This window comes from Rhincodon typus, chromosome 42 (assembly GCF_021869965.1).
Source record: "Rhincodon typus isolate 14 chromosome 42, sRhiTyp1.1, whole genome shotgun sequence".
Taxonomy (NCBI): Eukaryota; Metazoa; Chordata; class Chondrichthyes; order Orectolobiformes; family Rhincodontidae; genus Rhincodon; species Rhincodon typus.
In genome coordinates, this window is record NC_063373.1 from 1,146,454 (window position 1) to 1,158,944 (window position 12,491).

Below are 12,491 nucleotides of genomic sequence, written 5' to 3' on the forward strand. Positions count from 1 at the left end.
AGAGAGAATCTAAAATTTCACCTTCACATTCAATGATTTTACCATCACTGAAGTCTGCCACAGTAACATACTGGGGGTTACCATTGATTGCAACCTGAACTGGACCCGCCAGGAACCTGGTTTCTATTAAACCTTTTGGCAACAGTCTGTGTGGAGTTTACACATTATCCCCGCGCCTGAGTGGGTTTTCTTCTGCTGCTCTCATTTCCTCGCACAGTCCAAAGATGTGGTGGTTTGACCATTGTAAAACACCCGTAGTGTCTAGTCATAGGAGATGCAGGATTACGTAAAATAAGTTTTAAAGGGGATGTGTCTTGTTAGCAGTGTCAGAGGGGACTCAATGAGCTGAATGGCCTGCATCTGCAATGTACGGATCATAAGATTTCTTAGGACTAAATGCCTTGAAATAAGACCTTAAAGTATACATTTATATCAGCATTTATTCTCTGAGCATTATTCTTATATGAAAATGGATTGTGAGCGATCTCGCAATGGTAGAGCTGCAATTAACTATATGGAAATTACACCATTGGTGCCTTAAACCATGTTGACCCATCAATGGTTCGAATGTGTATATCTGCTCCATCTTTTATTTTAACCTCCCTTTTCTTCAGCTATCCAAACTACAGGCTGACGTGACTCAGCTTTAATCACTTAATTCCATATTCTCATCACTCTCAGTTTACATTAAAATAGGTAGTCTTTCCTGGGTTTCTTGTATTTAATCTGACATCTAAGAACCCATTGTCCTCAGACACCCTGAGTGAGTGACAATGGCTTCTCCTATATACATGGCAGTTTCAGATAGCCATCTTCAGGTTAACCAAGAAGAACATTAAACATACAACTTCTTTTGAACATACCTGTTTTGAACACAGTTTCATAGAGTCAGACAGCACAAAAATTAACCTTTCAGTTCAAATCTTTTCCAGAACTGACCTAAATTAGTCGCATTTGCTTGCGTTTGGCCCATATCCCTCTAAACCCATCCTATCCATGATACTGATCAAATGTCTTTTGAAAGTTTTAAATGTAGCTGCCTCCACCATTTCCTGTCTCAGCTCAATCCATATATGAACAATCGTCTGCATGAATATGCTGTCCTCAGGTCCCTTTTAAATCTCAGCCATTTCATCTTAAACCTCTGGTTTTTGGCACCCCTACCCTTAGTAAAAGTCCTTTGGTATTCACCCTATATATGCCTCCCACGATTTAATACACATCTAAAAGGTCACCCCTCAGCTTCCGACTCTCCAGAGAAAAAATATTCCCATCTTACTCAACCTCTCCTTATAACCTACACCCTCCAGTTCCAGTGACATCCTTGTCAATCTTTTCTGCACCCTCTTCAATTTAATAATACCCTTCGTACAACACGACGTACAGAACTGTAAACAGTACCCTGTAAGTGGCTTCACCAATATCCTGTACAGCCGCAACATGAAGTTCAAACTCCTATAGCCAATGATCTGACCAATGACGGTAAGCCAGTCAAACGCTTATTTCACAACCCGATAGCGATATTTCAAGGAACTATGTACCTCAGCCCTTTGTCTTTGAAATCGTCAAAACTTCACAGTGACCCACCATTAACTACATATGCCCTGTTGCGGAATGTCTTACCAAAATCCAAAGCCTCACATTTATCTAAATTACACTTCATCTGCCACTCCTCAGCACACTGGCCCAGTTGATGAAGATCCCATTGTACTATTCGATAATCTTCTTCTTGTCCACTGCGCAGCCAGTTGTGGTACCATCCACAAACTGACTGGCAATGCCTCCTATTGATGCATTATGTCTCTTTCTGGCAGAACTGATACGTATTTTTCTTTCCAGTCAACTGGTAGATTTCAGCATTGGCTTTATCAGGAATAGTCAGTGCTTTGTGTAACAACAGACTGTCTGTTTCAAAAATGCTGTGGGCAAACGTGCAAATGTCGTATCAGAATGATTGATGATTGATGATAAGAAAAATATTTTCAAACGAGAGAGAACCCATGACATTACTGCTGAAGTGGCAAACTGTGCTTCTGCCGCTTTTTATATTGGTCTATGTGCAGAACCACTCAAATCTTTATGAATATTTCGGAATTTCTACTGGTTACTGATATTTTGCAAACTTCTGAATGCTTCGAGCAGCAGCCTGCTGCATAGTAAACATCGCTCATTATCAGATAGGGAGGGTCAAGTGGCCAAGAGTGACTTCTAAGGTGAGGTGATAATTTTGAAGATCTCCATATGTCTAAATCTGATCATTTTCCAAGTGATTTAGGAAGGAGTTATGCAATATTACCTACAGCACTTTCGAGGGGCATGGATGAAGTTTCTTTTAATTGTGAAGGTCAAATGTCTTTGAATTATTGCATGGAACAGAACACATTTTAAAGAGGGAGCATTATAGGCAGATTATAATGCTGGCAAAGAAACCTGTCAGCACTCATTGCTTCGAATTATCGTCTGTTTATCAGTGTATAGTATGAAAACGTCCTGCCTGACTTAAGACAGCACAGCAAAAATAAGTATTATGGTTAATAGACTTGCAGATTTCAGCTATGTAGTCAGATCTGCAGCTGGTTTTATTTATCAAAGAAATTTAATAGATTATTGTAACATTAAATCAAAATTTAAGTATGCTTCAGATCAATAATCTGCCTGTGGACCTAAAAAAGTACTTACATTAGGATAAATGCTTTTAAAAAACAGCTCTCAGAGCTTTTTTTAAAAAAAAAATTCTAAGGAACTGACGTATTTGTTTCCCAATTCATTCTACACAGTTGATTAAGAGGCCTAAAAGAAAGCTATTAATATGACAAAGTAAGGCATGAAAAAAAACATGAAAAAATAAAATTTGATCTTCAGAATTAAGTGTCAGTTCACATATTTTGGAGACAGTTCAATTGAAATATATCTCATGCTGCTTATTACCATGATGTTAATAGTTGAAGGATTGGGGACTGAAGGCTTTGAGTTTTACGGAGAGGCTGAATAGGCTAGGGTTTTTTTTTTACCCTAGAGCGTCAGCGGCCGATGGTCACATTTTGGAGGTTATAAGACAATGAGGGGCGTGGAAAAGTTGACTAGATAAAGTGTTTTCCGAAAGTTTATGAGTCCAAAACTACAGGCACAGCTTTAAGGTGAGAGGGGATTTTTTTTTTTTAAAGGACCTGAGGGGTAACTTTTTTCACACAGAGGATGACGCATGTATGAAGTGAGCTGCCAGACGAAGTCGTGGACACTGATGCAATTACAACATTTAAAAGGAATCTGGATGTGCACATTGATAGGAAGGAATTAGAAAGAAATATCCCAGATGCTGCCAAATGTGATTAGGTCAGGTTGGGATATCTGGTCAGCATGAATGAGTTGGACTGAAGGGTCAATTCCACTATTGTATAACTCTCTGATCTTCTTTTGCTGAAAAGGTGATGGAAGCAGAGACCTTGTAATATTTTTTCAGGCAGAACTAGATGGATTCCTGACAACCATGTGTGGTGAAATGTTATTGGGGTTCGGAGGTGTCGTCTGGAAATATGGGGCAATCAGATCAAGCATAATCCTGAATGACAGAGCAGGCTGAGGTAGAGAAATAACCGTGACTTCCTAATTCACATGCTTATGTGAATGGTCAAGTTTATTTGCATAATCACTATGGTACCACTAGCCTTCATTTAACTCCTCACAGACTTAACACTGATGCAAACCTCTTCCATTGATTTGATTTGATTTGATTTGATTTATTTGATTTGGTTTGATTATTGCCACGTGTACTGAACACAGTGAAAAGTGTTGCATGTTGTGCTAACAACACAAAATATACCTCATATAAGTGCATCAGTGTAATAGAACATAATGCAAAATATATTGCTGCAGCTACAGAGAAGATGCAGAGAATGATCAACTCTAATATAAGAGATGTCCGTTCATTAGTCTGACAAAAGTGTAGAAGAAGCTTTTCTTTAATCTCTTGATATGTGTTTTTAAACTTTTGCACTTTCTGCCCGATGGAAGAGGGTAGAAGAACGTATAACTGGGGTGAGATGATGCAAATTGGAAGGTCAAAAATACAGGTGGAAATTATACAGTGAATAATTGAACCCTGAGGAGAATTGGGATGCAGAGGGATCTGAGTTTTCAGGTCCACAGATTACTAAAGTTGGCAACGTAGATAAGGTAATTTAAAAGAAAAAGTCTACAGCATGCTTGCCTTCATTGGAATCGACATTGAGTATAAGGATAGGCAAGTTATGCTGTTGCTTTATAGAATTTTAATTAGGCCGCACTTGCAATATTGCGTACAGTTCTTGTCACCACACAACAGAAGGATGTAGATGCCTTGGAGACGGTACAGAAACGGTTTACCAGGATGTTGTCCGGTATGGGGGAGGTTAGCAAAACGAAACATTGGATAGATTGGGTTTGTTAAGACTGTACCGCAGGAGATTGAATGCTAGTTGATGGAGGTTTAAAAGAATGTGAATGGCATGGACAGGGTGAAAAATATGATGCTATTTTTCCAGGGTGGAGGTGTCAATTGCGAGGGGATTACAGTTTCAAGTTGTGGGGAGGCTGGGCTAAAGTTTTAAGAGATGTGTGAGGCAGCATTTCAAACAAAGGCTGGTGAGTGCCTGGAACGTGCTGCCAGAAAGGGTTGTGGAAGCAGACGCAAAAACAGCATTCAAGAATCTCCTGAATGAATGTGTGGATAGGAAAGCAATAGAGGGATCCGAAGCCTGTAAGTGAAATCTGTTTTAGTATGGAAGGGAAAAATATGTTGGTGCAGGCCTGAAGAGCCGAACGCTCTGTTCATGTGATGTATTGTTCTTTGTTCTTTGGAAAGGGTCTTTGATTATGTTGGGTGCTCTCACGCAGCAGTGTAAAGTGTAGATGGAGTGAACAGGAGGGTCCAGGGTTTTCGTGATTGACTGGGCTGTGTTCGTGACTCTCTGTAATTTCTTGCAGTCTTGGGCAGAACGGTCGACAGAGAAAGTTGTGATGCATCCGGAAAGTATGCTTTCTTCTGTCTAACTTGCTCGTCACCTCCTCAAAGAATTACAACAGTTTTGTCAGACACGAACTTTCCATGATGAAACCATGCTGATGAAACTTAGCCATGCCATGTATTTCGAAGTACTCTGCAATCTCAGACTTCAAATTTTATCAATGGCTAAGGTCAGACTGACTGGCCTATAGATTCCTGTCTTCTGCCTCACTCCCTCCCATCTTAAAGAGGGTATTACATTAGCCAGTTTCTAGTCGTCTGAGACCTTTTTTCGAATCATAGAATCCCTACTGTGTGGAAACAGGCCATTCGGCCCAACAAGTCCTCACCACCCCTCCGAAGAGCATCCTAACCAACCACACCCATTCCCCTACCTTTTCCCTGTCATCCAGCATTTCCCATGTCTAATCCACCTAACTTGCGGAACCCTGGACACGACAGCCAATTTAGAATGGCCAGTCCATCTAACCTGCACATTTTTGGGCTTTGAAGGGAAACTGGAACACCCAGATGAAACTCACGCAGACGTGGGGAGAATGTATAAACTCCACACAGACAGTAGCCCGAGGGTGGAATCGAACCCGGGTCTCTGGCGCTGTGAGGATGAAGTGCAAAACACTGAGCCACCATCCTGCCAGGACTACGTGACCCAAGTGCTTTCGGAAAGATCACTGCCAATGTCTCTACAGTTTCCTTACCTATCTGCTTCAGAACTCTTCAGTGTAGTCATCTGATCTTGGAGATTTATCCACCTTCAGACATTTCAGCTTTCCCAGCACTTTCTTCTTAGTGGTGGCTAAAATACTCACCTCTCTCCACTGACTCTCTTGACGTTCTGGTATGCTACTGACAGCTTAGACTGTGGAAAGCTTTTGGTTCATCTGGTCTTCACCATTGCTATAGCGTTCTTGTCGATCCCAAAGAATCACCCTTGTTCTCCCATTGGCCTCACTTTGATCCATCAGCCCATAGACCCAAAATCTAATTTTATGCCCAATCACCATTCCTGATTTTATTGATTTCTTACTTAAAGCTATTGTGATTCAATCCCTCCCAGTTTATACCTGGTCTGCTTTCTTCCAAAACCTTCTGTAATTTAATTGTATCACTATAAGCAGTAGGCTATTATATTTTTTTAAAAAATGAATGCACGTTCAAACTGTTAACTTTGTCAGTAACAGATCTGCAATTTCATTTTTTGTTTCCTTGTTTTCCATTCCTCACAGTAAACTTTCTGACGATTGTGATTCTAACCTGCAAGAAATGTGGTCTGTCCAAATGTATTACCCGTTACCTGGCAGCGATGGTTGTGGCAGATCACCTGGTGGTTATCCTTGATCTGATATCGAGACACATTCAGATTATTTTTCGTGAACAGTTTACTTTCTTACGCAAAATCCCTGTGTGCAGTGTTCACGCTGTCCTGCTTTATGCAGCCACTGACTGTTCTGTCTGATTCACCGTCACCTTCACCTTTGATCGATTCGTAGCCATTTGTTGCCAGAAGCTGAAAAATAAATATTGCAGTGAGAAAACCGCGGCTGTGGTTCTGGGGACAGTGTCTGTGCTGCGTTCTTCAAAGAATATTTTCTGGTACTTTATGTTAAGTGGGGCGTATTGGATGGAGAACTACCCCTGGTTTTGTTTCATAAGATTGAATGTTACTCAATCTACAGTTTGGGCAGCATTCGAGTTTGCTCACAACATTCTCAACCTCAGTGTCCCGTTTGTACTAATCCTGCTGCTCAATGTTTTCATTGTAAGGCACATTGCAGTGGCCAGCAGAGCCAGGAGCAGAGCAGGAAACTCTGTACTCGAAGCAGTGGGAAGAGCTCCAGAGATGCAGAGATGGAGAGTCGAAGAAAATCGATAATTTTATTGTTTGCTATGTCGAGCAATTTCATCCTGTTACGGTCAATGTTAATGGTTTATTCCATATGGAGACGGATGTAGCTCCTGGGATAGCAGTCTGTCCGAATAGAATGATATGTGCTTCAGTTAGTCTTTATGCTGCAGCTCTGGAGTTGATGCACAAACACTGGGAAATATGCTGTGATCCAGACAAAGTTCAGAGAGCAGTTCAAAATTGTGCTAAAACGTCCTTTCAAGACAATTCTTCAAATCATTCATTAATCAGTCAATTCAAACAGCAACTCATTGTGGGGGTGTGGAGGGTTGGGGGGGAGGGTAGTGGGGGGAGAGCAGACAAGAAGTCTCGCCAGAGTGATTAAATGCAAATGCAGAGAGGAGTGGAGATCATAGCCGAGGTCAGCTTCAAAATCCTAAAAGCCAACTCACAGAGAGAGAGAGAAGTAGGGTGGAGGGGAAGAGAGAAAGACAAACAGACAGATATATAGATAGACAGGCAGAGAGACAGAGAGAGACTCAGAAAGAGCTGCAGTGATACACAGACACAGAGCGACAGGAAGGCAGACATAGATAGAGACAGAATGAGAGAAAGAGGCGGAAAGACAAAGAGAGAAAGTCAGAGACAAAGCATGCGACAGAGAGATAGACTGAGTGCGACAGAGAGGTGGACAAAGAGGGACAGAGAAATGGAGAGAGAGAGAGAGAGACAAGGAGAGAGAGAATGAGAGTCAGAGACAGATTGACAGACAGAGAGATAGATTGAGACAGAGAAAAGAAGGGAGGCAAAAAGGGAGAGAGAGAGCGACTGAGAGAGAGAGAGAGACTGAGAGGGAGAGTGAAAAATACAGCGAAAAAAATTAGGGATCTACGCAGTATTTGAGAGACAGAAATCGAGATACCAAGCAAGTTTGTAAAACATGACAGTCGGAGAGAGAGAATGAGAGGAGACGATGGCTAATTGCGAGACTATTAATCCATAAACTCAGCTGAAGTTCTATGGATAGGTTTCTAATCCCGCCATGCCCGATGGAGGTGATGGAATTCCAAACGGAAGCTGGAATTAAGAGTCTAGTCATGACTATGAAACCATTGTCCATATCTTGGTTCGTTACTGCCGTTTCGGGAAGGAAATCTGCCAACCTTACCTATTCTGGCCTCAGTATGACTCCAGGTATGCAGCAATACTCTTACCTGTCCTCTGGCCAGTTAGGGACGGGCAATTGCTGGCCCAGCAAATGAGGCCCTTTTTCTTGGAACGATTCAGTTTTTTTTTTAATTTAAAACGAGATAGTCGGAGAAACAAGCATTCTGTGAGAGAAACATGCAAAGATCAGAGTGGGGAAGAAAATATGAAGTTGGCAGTGCATATGGGATAAATTGAATGTGTCAGAAAAATACAGTGGGAAAGAAAAACAAAAAGAGAGAGCATACAGGGAGAAAATGAGGCTGAAATAGCTTGAGAGTGATAAACCAAGACAGAACAAGGAGAGGAGGAAGGAGAGAGGGAGAGGAAAACAGTGAGACTGAAGGAGGATTTAACAGGTAGAGATTGAGGATCAGGATGGAGAGTGAGACAGAGGGAGAGGTGATTATTGGAAAACTAAGGCAAAGAGACATAAGAAAAAGTTAGGGGTAGAGTAAATGTAAAGAAGAGGAGGATCAAAAGAGGAATTGACAGAGAGATGAGGGAGGCCAGAGAGTGGAAGGAATCAGCGAGTGACATAGATGGGAGAAAACTGGGCAATTCAGATCACATAGCGAGCACTGGCTTGACACAACGCTAGGTTAAAATAGCGCCAGAGACTGTCAATGTACTTTGAACAATGATCAAAAAGACCAAAGTTTCAAACCAAAGAAGAGAGAGACAGAGAACAGAGAGAAAGGGAGAGAGAGGGACATAGAAATATAGAGAGACAGAAAGATAGGCTCTAGATTATTCTCTTCCTTTCATTATTTCTCTCTCTCTCTCTCTCTCTCTCTCTCTCTGTCACTCTGTCCCCCTCTCTCTGTCCCTCTTGTGTTTAAAGTGATGCAATGCCACCCCATGTCCCTGCACAGGGAATGGTATGGAGTGAAAACTCTCAGGGTTCAGTCAGAGAGAGAAAGAGTAGCTCACAGCAACACCAACACACACACACACACACACACACACACACACACACACACACACAAACACACACCACTGACACAGGCACTCACACATCAGGCTGGCGTGGAGATGATTGTGAGTGTGTTGCATGAGTGAAACATACTCATGTTCAGAAATGTATGCCTGCAGAATGAAAATGGTTTGTTCTTGTCAGTATTCCTGACATCATACGCATTAAATAGAATATTTTAACTGCAGCTCTGACCTGGCACCTCCGGCTGAAACGTTTTGGAAAGGGAAATGGCAAATTTCGTTGCACTTTCTGCAATTTCAATTGTTTGTTTTCTCATCCCTCTGATTCTAAATGTTAAAAGAATTCAAAATTGGAGGGGGTGAGTTCAAAATTAGGTTTGTTCAGCTGCTGCTGCTAATTTCTCAGGGCAACATCATTCCGACAAAACTGCTATCTGACGACAAAGATATTGTTGGAAGAACAAAGCAAATGTGCAACCGAAGAGATTTCCAGGCTTTGACACTTTCGCCAAAAGATATCTGCTGTTAGTGTAGTGGCAAATGAAGGCCACCAGAGGGTGGCATTGTATCACAATAAAATCAAAAGGGAGAGAAAGAAAGAGAGAGAGATACTTTGAGCCTTTGATTCATCACATTATAATTCATTCATTCATTCAAACCTCGGTTCAGGACAAAGTGTGCCTCATTGCAGCCAAAGGTAGACACACAGACACAAACATACCAAAACACGGAGACACACATGTGGATACACACATCAACATGACCATCATCATCACATCACTTTAAAAACAAAAGAGTCAGACAGTGAGTAAGGACGAAGGGAGTTAACGGCATTTCCCAAAATTCACCCCAAACAAGAGACGCCATTGCACAGAGACACAGGCACAAACATTCTTTATGTATATCTTTTCGTGATTTTATCTCTGTCTCTTATTTTTATATCTAAGTCTCTTTGCCCCCGCCCCAATGTTTACCCTTCAAAATATCCGCCCATATTCCTGCCCCACAAATATTTGCCCGTCAAATATTGTCCCCAATTCCAAAATTTCCTACTCTCCCTAATTTGAGCCTCCAAAATTTTGCACCTTCCTAACATTAACATCCACCACAAAATTTGTGCCCCTCCAAATACTTAGGACCCTACCCACAAGTTAACAAGACCCTACCGCTTTTGCGCCGCAGCCCTGCCCAGGATCCCACAGCTACACCCTGTTGTCGGCCACGATGAATTTTATGGACCGCCAATTCTCGTTTGGCTTTGCATATTGAGAGCTCAGGACGGCACACCGAGCAACGAGGGATCAACCTGGTGAAGGTATCAAACAGGGCTACTTCATAATAACCATTGTAAGCAACACGTGATGGAGAGAGTTAAGCGATCCCACAAGCAATGTATCAAATAGTAAAGTACAGTTCAGCACAGCAACAGGTCTTCGGCCTACCAAGCCTCTGCTGACACATCACAAATTTCTAAACAAAAATGCTTTTGCCTCTTCGTGGTCCTTAACCCTCTATTCCCTGTCCGTAGATATATTTAAGATGCCTCTTAAATTTTGTCGTTGTATCTTTCTCCACCATCCGCTGTCACAGCATTTTCCACGCATTCACCACCCTCGGGGTAGAATTTCTGCCTCTCACATCTTTGTGAAACCGAGCAACTGACATTTCAACACTGGGAAAAAAAAAGATTTCGACTTTCTGATCAATCCGTGCATGTGACAATTTTATGAAATTCGATCAGGTTGCCCCTCAGCATCCGACGTTCGAGTGACAATAACCTTACTTTGTCCGATCTCTTCTTGTAGCCAATGCCCTCCAAACCAGGCAACATCCTGGTACACCGTTTCTGTACACTCGACAAAGCCTCCATATCCCTCCGGTAATGTGACGACCAGAACTGTATGAAACATTCCAAATGTTGGCCGAGCAACCAACCTGACTTTAAAAATTAGGTACTCTATGCCCCGACTGAGGAAGGTAAGTATGCCGTACGACTTCTTGACGACGGTATCTATTTTAGGGAGCTGTAAACCGAGATCCCTCTGCATGTTATTGCTGGTAAGGATTCTTCCCTTTACAGCCACTCTTACTCACTGACACTCGCACATATTGGCACAAATACACACAAATACTCTTAGTCTCTAGACATTCACACACATACGCAGTGGCACTGACGTCAACAAAGAGACACATAATCCCAAAAAAGAATGAAACCACTGCATTTTTATTCATGAAATTTAATTTACATTGTACATCATCACTCTCAGAAAGATTCCCAGTTCCTCGAGAATATGCTGATGAAGGAAACATTTTCATTTTATAAATAGCGACAGAGCCACTAGGGCAATTGTTTGACTCGAAAAGTTATAAATCCTCCTTCATGGGATATGAAAATACGAAGCAATCACACACCGAATTTCTTAAAATTCTTCAATGATCAACGATAGGGCCATCGCTCCCAAAACAGAGTCAAGTAGTTCATACCAGGAAATGAATTACATGATTAACCCAAAAACAGAAGTGATCCCGATAAACTCTCTTTATTTCCCCTTTCGCTCAATACAACACACGATCAAATAAAAAGAAAGAGGAAATACGAATATAGTCAGTTCAATAAAAAAGTATACGTTGATCAATTACAGTGAGGTACTGCCTATATCGTGAAAAATATATTCAGCATTTTGGAAATGACAGTGGATGACTTCTCGCAATGTTATCTGCGTCAGGACATTCCATGTTGATACAGACTCGAACATTTACCTGAAATGATAAAGAAAGCAGTTTGAGTCCACTTGAGATGACGTTATGTTTGGCCCTACTTCCAGCACATGAACCTGTCGATTCCCATATCATGCTTTTAATCTTGGGATTGGAAAGAAATACGAAGTCTATGTCTGCAATGTTGGACTAATGAAGGACTGTATTTCAAAGGGTTCATTGTAATGTGCCTTTATCTACGTGCTCAGCTGAGAATAAACGACAGGCTGGAATCGATCACGAAGAGAACAGAGGTGAACAGCAATTGATCCTTCGGTCAATGTTTATTCTACAATTAGCAGTCTCACTAAACGTATTATATAGTCATACATGCGGGTTGTGGTAGAAATTGCAACATAAAGAAAAGTCTCTTGTTTCTTTCTTCAACCAATTTCAATGGTCTCTGTGACAGGATAACTTTTTTTTTCAATTAGAAAGTTCCCATCACAAGTAAACTTTAATTTAAATGATAAATGCCTCTCTTCGTGTGATGATTTTCTACATTGCATAACGCTCAATGTGTATCGCAATTCTACAGACTGCCAAAAGATCCTATTTTATCCTTTGCAACAAAACATTGGAGTTAACAAGGAAGGTTCGTTGTCATCGGTTATGATGATTTTGCTCCAAAAGATTTTATCACAATTTGAGTTCTTGTCAATACTGAAGGCACCTTGGATATTAGAGATATCAAGAGGAAAAGGATCGTTTTTCTGAGAGGGCATCAGAAATAACTCTGCA

The 12,491-nt window shown here is 41.3% G+C and overlaps 1 protein-coding gene across 1 annotated transcript in view; it reads right to left on the bottom strand.

Annotated features, from left to right (window-relative positions):
* LOC109935755 (scavenger receptor cysteine-rich type 1 protein M130-like) overlaps positions 1–11,041 on the bottom strand; it is a 156,672-nt gene extending 145,631 nt beyond the window's left edge. Inside the window, exon 1 of the mRNA XM_048619057.1 lies at positions 10,777–11,041. Coding sequence (XP_048475014.1) covers positions 10,777–11,041 — 265 coding nt within the window. The remainder of the gene's footprint in view (positions 1–10,776) is intronic.
* Between the last annotated feature and the right edge of the window lie 1,450 nt (positions 11,042–12,491).